The sequence below is a fragment of the Arachis duranensis genome, chromosome 3 (assembly GCF_000817695.3).
Source record: "Arachis duranensis cultivar V14167 chromosome 3, aradu.V14167.gnm2.J7QH, whole genome shotgun sequence".
In the NCBI taxonomy this organism is placed as follows: domain Eukaryota; kingdom Viridiplantae; phylum Streptophyta; class Magnoliopsida; order Fabales; family Fabaceae; genus Arachis; species Arachis duranensis.
Genome location: NC_029774.3, coordinates 123,553,712 through 123,562,207, shown reverse-complemented (window position 1 = coordinate 123,562,207; position 8,496 = coordinate 123,553,712). Strand labels below are relative to the sequence as shown.

General features: G+C 38.1%; 2 protein-coding genes and 1 non-coding gene across 4 annotated transcripts; 2 read left to right on the top strand and 1 right to left on the bottom strand.

The window, feature by feature from the left end:
* Positions 1–639: 639 nt before the first annotated feature.
* LOC107480995 (protein DJ-1 homolog D) lies at positions 640–3,851 on the bottom strand. Its single transcript, XM_016101195.3, has 5 exons — positions 3,654–3,851; positions 3,468–3,584; positions 2,632–3,072; positions 2,122–2,484; positions 640–1,021 (listed from the first exon to the last, which is right to left on the bottom strand). Exons 1-5 carry the CDS (start codon positions 3,705–3,707, stop codon positions 833–835), a joined length of 1,164 nt encoding a protein of 387 aa, XP_015956681.1. The 5' UTR covers positions 3,708–3,851; the 3' UTR covers positions 640–832.
* A 427-nt stretch (positions 3,852–4,278) lies between these two features.
* TRNAS-AGA (transfer RNA serine (anticodon AGA)) lies at positions 4,279–4,360 on the top strand. The gene has a single exon. It is a non-coding gene; the product is annotated as a tRNA-Ser (tRNA).
* A 41-nt stretch (positions 4,361–4,401) lies between these two features.
* On the top strand, positions 4,402–8,250 carry LOC107480996 (uncharacterized). 2 transcript variants are annotated; one of them, XM_016101196.3, is made up of 9 exons: positions 4,403–5,174; positions 5,271–5,678; positions 5,836–5,920; positions 6,427–6,523; positions 6,713–6,776; positions 6,867–6,923; positions 7,149–7,186; positions 7,282–7,363; positions 7,866–8,250. In XM_016101196.3, the coding sequence occupies exons 1-9, from the start codon at positions 4,482–4,484 to the stop codon at positions 7,956–7,958; spliced, it is 1,617 nt and encodes a 538-aa protein (XP_015956682.1). In that variant the 5' UTR covers positions 4,403–4,481; the 3' UTR covers positions 7,959–8,250. The 2 variants fall into 2 exon arrangements, with proteins under 2 accessions (XP_015956683.1, XP_015956682.1); XM_016101197.3 differs by lacking the exons at positions 7,149–7,186; positions 7,282–7,363; positions 7,866–8,250 and adding an exon at positions 7,047–7,146 and having other exon boundaries at positions 4,402–5,174.
* Positions 8,251–8,496: the final 246 nt, after the last annotated feature.

The window sequence follows — 8,496 nt, the reverse complement described above, 5'->3', positions numbered from 1 at the left end:
CTAAGTTGGCATTTAACTGACATATCATTAACTTAACATGCCATGTATTCATGATCAGTTAGCTTTAGAGAGAAATTATTAACAGAGGGACTAATTTGTTTAACGAAATTAAAAGACGGGCCAAAAAAAGATTTTATTTTTGTAAAAGATTTTTTTTTTTTTAAAAGCCTTCTTGTCTTTTGATGTTATTGTCAGGACTGTTTATAATTTTTTCTCTTAATATTATATTATATTTTATTATATTTACACAATTTTTTATACATTTTTGTTATACATATCACTTTTTGAAAAACTGACATTCGCAAAATTGGAATTTCATAACAATTTTATTTTATTTTCTCTAAAGTGATAGATGGGAAAAAATACACCAAGAATGATGATATAAATGTCATTTCTCTAGAAAAAAATGTATTCACTATAGAGTATTTCTCATTTTTAAAATGAGTAGGGTAAAATCTAAAATGACATTTCATTATTGTTGGAAATTGTTAAAATTTCCATCTAATTGTTGAGGTCACATTATCCACATTGAAATATTTGTCATATTTAGAAAATGGTAAAACTGTTAGTTTACATGTGAAACAATCGTTGCAAAACAAGACACGTTGGTACTGAAAGATGTAGCAGGAAATCGTTGCATGGTTGTCAATGGAGATATCCTGCTCAAGGATATATTAATAAAATCTACACATAATAAAAGATAGACTTTTATTCAGATACACGAGATCTCATTCTCAGCCAGCCTTGTACAAGTCCCTCATATAAGTCACATCATATACAATACCTTAATACACAAGAAGTGCATATGCAAAGCTTCAAAGATCACATCACTTTAGAAAGTGACATGAATACCAAGTAGTGCCATCAACTTAGCAATGAACTCAGGGTGGCCTGGCCATGCTGCCCCGGTAACCAGATTTCCATCGGTGAAGCAGCGGCTTATGGGGTTAGGCTCCAGCCATATTGCTCCTCCCAGCACCACATTCAGCTTCACTGCCGGATATGCAGTGCATCTCCTTCCCTGTCGCATTAACAGAAACCCTCATTGTTAACTTGTGGCATGCACCCAATATATACAATGGCATCACCTAAAGACAGGGTTAAATTAACCAGCAAAATTTGAAAATAATAGCAATGGTTATTTTTTCTTCCTTTTTTTTTTGTGGAAGTTCTGCAGAAGTAGAATACATTCCAAGAAGGCCATTACTTGTGCATCTAGAGAGCAAAGATTTTGTCAATTTGTTAATTGGTAGATCACAAGAGACTAGCCAAAAGAAGCAATTTCCTCAGACTTTGTTTGGGTTAACATATCTGTTCAGTGCCCTATGTATTTACTATTTAACATCTAATTTCTTTATGGTACATTAGGTACCATTTGGTTAGGGGGACTGAGTTGAGACTTGAGGACTGAGACTCAGTATTGTGTTTAGTGGCCATAGACTGAAAGTCTCCATCTCCAAAATTTCAGTCCCTTCAGTACCTTCAGAAAGTGGAGACACCGGGGACTGAAATTTTTGAGACAAAGACTGAAACTTTAATAATATTTTTTTTTCAAAAATATCTTAATTTAACCTTTCAAATTCTAAATCTATCCTCCAATCTCCATATTTATTTTAATTTAAACATAATACTGATGACTCAGTACATTTTATACCAAACAGAATACAGAGACTTCATTCAGTCTGAGTCTCTTAGTCTCAGTCTCCCTTCCAAACGCAACCATAGTGACTGATTGATCAGTGTATCCAGTCCTGCCTCCAATGAGAACAAATTCAGAAGTAGCTCATCCACTAAAGAGAACCGTAGTTGTGACTTTCACAAAAAGGAGAAAAGCACACAGAAATGAAGTGCAACCAAGCTGTGCCATGATTGTGAATTGCTAAAAATCAATATACATGCCATTAAGCACTCACAAAGACCTACTCACACAAGTTGCAGAAAGTATATCTTCCCAAATTTAATTGTGTTTAAGCGTCAACAAATTAATGTGAACAGTTTACATCATGCTAATTTGAGAAAATAAAATCAATGTAGACACTGCACAAGTTTCGCCTACACAGCTCAACTTCAGTGCTCATTGAGAAACAAATGTGAAATATATCAAACATGATCTAAAAGTACCTTGAGCACACCTGCAGCAGCTAAAATCTGTTGGCCATGGCAGATGGATGCAACTGGCTTCTTGCTTTCCATAAAATGCTTCACTAATGCAATGACAGATTCATTCAGTGCCAAATACTCAGGTGCACGACCTCCAGGAATGACTAGAGCATCATAGCTTGAAGCATTCACATCGTCATAGGTTGCATTCAAAGCAAAATCATGTCCTGGCTTCTCACTGTAAGTTTGATCACCTTCAAAATCATGAATAGCTGTTGGGCAAGTTTCACCGGTCTTCTTTTTGGGGCAAACTGCATCAACTTGGCACCCTAATGCCTGAAGTGACTGAAAAGGAACAGTCACCTCATAATCCTCCATGTAATCCTGCAATTAGAAATTTAGAATTGTTAAAACATATCTTCATCAATATTACGAATAAAGATGAAATGTTTACTCTATGAAACATGAAGACCTAAAACCCTTAGTACTAAGTCCCTATCAGTTGTGTGCCTGAAAATAATTTGAACGTACCCCACAAAGAAAGAGGATTTTTTTGTTGGAGCCACTTATGTTGCCTCCTAGTGCCTTCACAAAGTGCTGAATAAATTCAGGGTGCCCTTCATACGTGGCGGCAGTAATGAGATTACCATCCACCACTGTTGCTGCCATGGTGTCTGGTTCAACCCAATGAGCACCAGAGGCAACCAATGCCGGTTTAACAGGAGGGAAAGCGGTGCACTTGCGATCTTTAGCTACACCTGCAGCCGCCAGAATCAACTGTCCGTGGCAAATGGAAGCAAGTGCTTTTCCAGAACTGAAAAACTTGATCACCAGTGCCACAACAAGAGGATCATGAGCAAGATACTCTGGCGCTCTTCCACCCGGTAACAGCAGCCCGTCATAGTTTGCAGCATCAATTTCAGCAAATGTTGCATTGAGGGCGAAATTGTGACCACGTGTCTCAGAATAAGTCTGAAACCAGCCAATATGTAACACCCTCAACAACATGAAAACTCTACATGCAAAGCTCAATAATTGGATTCATAAACAAAACCTCTTTGCATCTAAACATAAAGAATATGAAATCCATTTTCAAAATACTGTACAGAATCTTCACATGCAAAAAAACCCCTTTCCATTGCGGGTATTCTAAGCTGCAATCTCATTCTTATAAACTCATCTCTTCGCCTCTCCTAAACACGGCAGCTGAATAGGCAATCAATTAAAACTAGAACCTTAATCATCAGCAATAAATTCTAATCATAAGAGTTGAATCCCAAATCAAATCCAAACAGAAACCCGAATCACATATTTTTGAAGTGAAACAGGACGCAAGAACATAAATAGCAAGAGAGATAGAGAGAGACCTGGTGACCGGAGAGCTGGTGAACTGCGGTCCGGCAAACATCTCCGGCTTTCTTGCCAGGGCAAACGGCGTCGACGGTTAGACCATAGGCTTGCAGCGCTTGGAAGGGGACCATGGCCTGCATTCATAAAGAACTGAGAATGACATGCGAGTGAGTGAAGGAAGATGACGATGATAAGAAGCTTACTTCATAGTCTTCCATGTAGTCACCACAAAGCAGCAGAACCCGTTTGGAAGCCATGCCTGCTAATCAGGTAAGCGCTACAGACCAGACAGTATATAATATTTTGAGTAAAGCTTCAAGCTTTGGAATTTGGAGTGTGTCATGCTTTGTATGTGCTGCTTTTATATATGCTTGAGTTGAAACTCGACTCGAAACTGATAGAACGCACCATTTGGCCGATAATTTCAAGGGTCCACGTTTTTAGCTAGCGGTGGCAGCAAAACTAAAATTGTTAAAAATGTTTTTAAAGTATTAAATTGACAAATGGATCATTTCAAAAATGTCAAAAAATAAAAATCATTTATATTATGTTTAATTAAGTGAAGTAAACAAATTGAGGTTTATAAATTAAGAAGGGACTCTTTTCTGTAAACTTAATCTAATAAGATTGTGTGGGACAAATGGATATCAACAGATCGAGTAAACGGTGTGGATATCACCCACGTGTAAAACTGATTCGAAATCTCTGGGCTTATCTGAATTTGCACCCGCATCTTCTTGTCTCTGGCCGTATTAAAATTAATTATCAGAAATCGTTAGAGTTTTTAATGTAACATAATAAAAATGTTTCTTTCAATCAAACAACAACGTGGACGTGCCGGAGTGGTTATCGGGCATGACTAGAAATCATGTGGGCTCTGCCCGCGCAGGTTCGAATCCTGCCGTTCACGTTTTAATTTTTTTCCTCCCCGGTTTGTAAACCAAGCTCAGACCATTACTTGCATAAGGTTAGGGTTTTCAGTTTTTCACCTTTTCAGTTCACAGTCCCATACCTCAGCTCCGTAAACAACGATGGAGCTAGCAAACACGCGCAACCACTCCTCCAAACGCAAGTACGATGACGCCATTTCACCGCCACAACCACCACCCGCGTTAACGTCCAACGGCACTGTCGCTGACAACAACGTCGATCTCTCCCTTCTCGAAGCAATAGAGAAATCGCAGAACGCCGTGGAAGCCCTTGACCTCCGAACCCTAAAGAAGCTTGTCCTCGCCTTCGAGCGCCGCCTCAAGGAGAACATCGAGGCCCGTCTCAAGTACTCGAATCAACCAGACCGATTCGCCGATTCGGAACTGGACCTCCACGAGGAGCTCCAGAAACTGAAGATCCTCGCCGGAGCCCCTGAGCTCTACCCTGACCTTGTCGCACTCAATGTCATCCCCTCCATCGTCGACCTCCTCAACCACGACAACACTGACATCGCCATCGACGTCGTTCAGCTCCTCCAGGACCTCACTGACGAGGATGTCCTCGACGACAACGATGAACCGGCTAAGGTTTTAGTTGATGCTTTGATAGAGAACAGTGTTCTCGAGCTCCTGGTGCAGAATCTCCACCGGCTCAACGATTCTGATCCCGACGACTCTGCCGCAGTTTACGCGACGCTCGCAACGATAGAGAATCTGATCGAAGTGAAGCCGGCAGTGGCAGAGTTAGTTTGCGAGAAGACGAAGCTGATGAAGTGGCTGCTCGGGAAGATTAAGGTATGATTATTACAGTGAAATTAAATTAATACGAGCTCCGTAATTGACACTGTAACCGACTCTGTAGCCAACTCCAACGGCTGTTTATGTTGTAAGGTTAGGGAATTCGATGGGAATAAGCAGTATGCATCGGAGATTCTGGCGATTCTGCTGCAGAGCAGCACGGCAAACCAAAAGAGGCTGGGGCAAATGAATGGGGTGGATGTGGTGCTGCAGGCGGTGGCAATGTACAAGAGCAGGGACCCCAAGAGCTCTGATGAAGAGGAGATGCTGGAGAATCTGTTTGACTGCTTGTGCTGCCTGTTGATGCCATTGGAGAACAAGGAGCGTTTTGTTAAGGCTGAAGGAGTGGAGTTGATGATCATCATCATGAAGCAGAAGAAACTGGCTTATGGGTCGGCCATAAGGGCGCTTGATTTTGCAATGACCAAGTACCCTCCAGCTTGTGAACGGTTTGTGGATGTCTTGGGGTTGAAAACGGCGTTTGCAGCTTTTATGGGTAAGGCAAGTGCTACATTGCCTTCCCCACTGTTGATTGTTTGCAGAACCATAGCATTTTTAATTTGTGACTTTATTAGTACTTGACTTTCTTGCGCTTACCTTATGGGTAAAATATGGGGTCCATGGGACTGAAATTCAGGTTGTGTGCTTTGTTGTTCAGATTCCTGTCAATAAAAAGAACAAGAAAGAAAGGTACCAAGAGGAATTGGAGGAGCGCATTGTGTCACTGATTTCTTCATTATTTGGTAAGCAGGCAAGTGAGATTTCTATGGAGTTCACTTAGGATGTTTGATATAGGAGTGAATAGCTTTTCCATTTTGCATGTAATTTATCTGAGGTTTTGAAATCTGTAATGGTCAAATTATACCATTGTCCTGTTGTTTTGCAATGCCTGTGCATTATGCATTTTTCCTTGACATGATCAATGTCAAAAAGAAGAGTGTTATCAGATCAATTGTTTAATCGACAGTTTAATTTTTAATCTTCCTCAATTGCATTGATTGACTCGTGTAGAAGTTCCCAGTCTTACCGAATGAGATAAGGCCTAGTTGTTAATTGTTGAATGTCCCACTCCCGCATTGTTGCCTTAGTATTGTAGTCTGTTCCATGTTATTTGCAATTTTGCATATTAAATAGACATTAGATTTTTACATTTTTAGTAGAACAGTTAATTTCATACATGCATGTTATATGTATACTGGACTTTGCCTTTTGTGATATTGAACTTTCAATACTCTCTATTTTTTGCTAGGTGGGATCTTAAGGGGTTCTAGGAGAGAAAGATTGTTAAGTAAATTTGTTGAAAATGAGTGTGAGAAGATAGACAGGCTAATGGAACTATACACGAGGTAGGGTGGACATGTCCTCTTCTGTTTGTCAACTTCATGATTATCAAACTTTATGCCCATTGTTTTATGCTGCTAGTAATCAGGCTTGGTTAGTACACAACTTTTCAATATACAGCTGTAACAGTTGTGCTGGTCGTCTTAATAATTTATATTTTCATTTGAGCATCCTGGCTTTATTTTTCCCATCAGATATTCAGATAGAGTCAAAGCAGAATCTGAACGGTTGAATGAAGTTGAGCTTGATGACTTGGAGGTAGTTACTGGTTTACTCTACTTCTGGATACTGTATTGAAGAAACCGTTTCGGTTAGAAGTTTAATATTCCTATTTCCTATGTTTCATAGATGGACGAGGACGAGAAATACAATCGTAAACTGGAAGCTGGACTTTATACTCTTCAGGTAAAATTTTGTTTCACTTTTATACACTTAATATCCTTATAAAAGACTTAGCAGTAGAATTTTAGCACTAGATTTTGGTGTCTTTTCAACTTATACACATTACACAACTGCTTAATAAAGCAGTAGTGTCTTCTTATGGCTTCATATCAAGCATGGTTGGAGATTGTTATTTGTACTCATACAACTGTAGCAATAATTTACCAAGAGGATTGTGTTATTCTGCAGTTGATTGCTGTCATTCTGGGTCATATTTGGTGCTCGGAGTAAGTCTTTTCACCTAAATTTATTAGTGGATATTAATGTGCTCTGGTATGTATGTTTTCAACTGACTTGTCTCTATCAAATACTTTCTGGTCAGGCATCCACAAATGAGAGGAAGAATTGAACTACTACTGAAGCAAAACAAACTTAGTAAGAACCATCTCAAGGATATACTTCAGGTATTTATCCTCTATTGATAATGTTTTAAAATGTTGATTTTGAAGTTGTTTTATCTTATTACTATTATTATTATTATTATTATTATTATTATTATTATTATTATTATTATTGAAAAAAGTTTTGGTTTCTATAGTGACCATACATTAATGGGTTCCTATGCCCAAGCATAAAATCAGCTTTTAATATCTTGTCATTTATGTCTTTTTATGTTTTGAGGCATCTCTTATTTAGTGACTTTAAAAACCAAATGATATTTTTGTGTTCCCTTTAAGAATAAGTTTTGATTCAAGAGTCTTTGTAGTGTACTTAAGATGTCATAGTTTCACTGTTCTTTTGGCAATTTAGTTATGTTCCCTTTTCCAAAAAGGTGAGCATGCTTAGTATCCCTGTTCATGATGTGCTTGAATACTATAATCCCTTAAATTACCCCTACAACTCTATTATTCTTCAAATGAGATAGCTGAGGCTGTAATCTATTGAAAATTCCATTGCATGGTTCAGGAATATCATGATAATATTGGTGATCTTGATGGACCAGAAGAGAAGGAACGAGCACAAACCAAAATTCAGAAGTTCATTTCAGCATTAGAATAAGTGTAAGACTTGTCAAAGTGACCTTGTATGCGTATAGAATCTGTTATTTTTCTACCAAGAGGAATAGACTAGGCAGAGTAGGGCCGAAAGAGCACTAATTTGCATGTTATGCTGTTGAGATCGTAGTAATGGACCATTTTTGCAAAACTGCTTTAATATATAGATGGAAGGGATTTAGTTGTTCGAAGAATGATTTCTGTATAGTGTGTACATTCTTAATACTATCAATTCAAATGTTCTATCATGTGACATTATACATTACTTAATGATCAAACATGTTGAGTTTCATAAAGATTTATATTTTGTATAAACACTAATATGACTATATCATCCTGAAAATGGGAATGCTTTGATTCTCACCTACTTAAAAAATCTTACATATTTTGTATATTGGCATACATAATTGAGGACAATGCTATGATGCACTTGATTGAACTTGGTTTGTCATGCATTAAGGTAATCTAATGGTATAGATTTTAATCTTGAATGGTGTCATTCTCTTATTATTTAACCCTCTACCATACTAACCACTAATTTA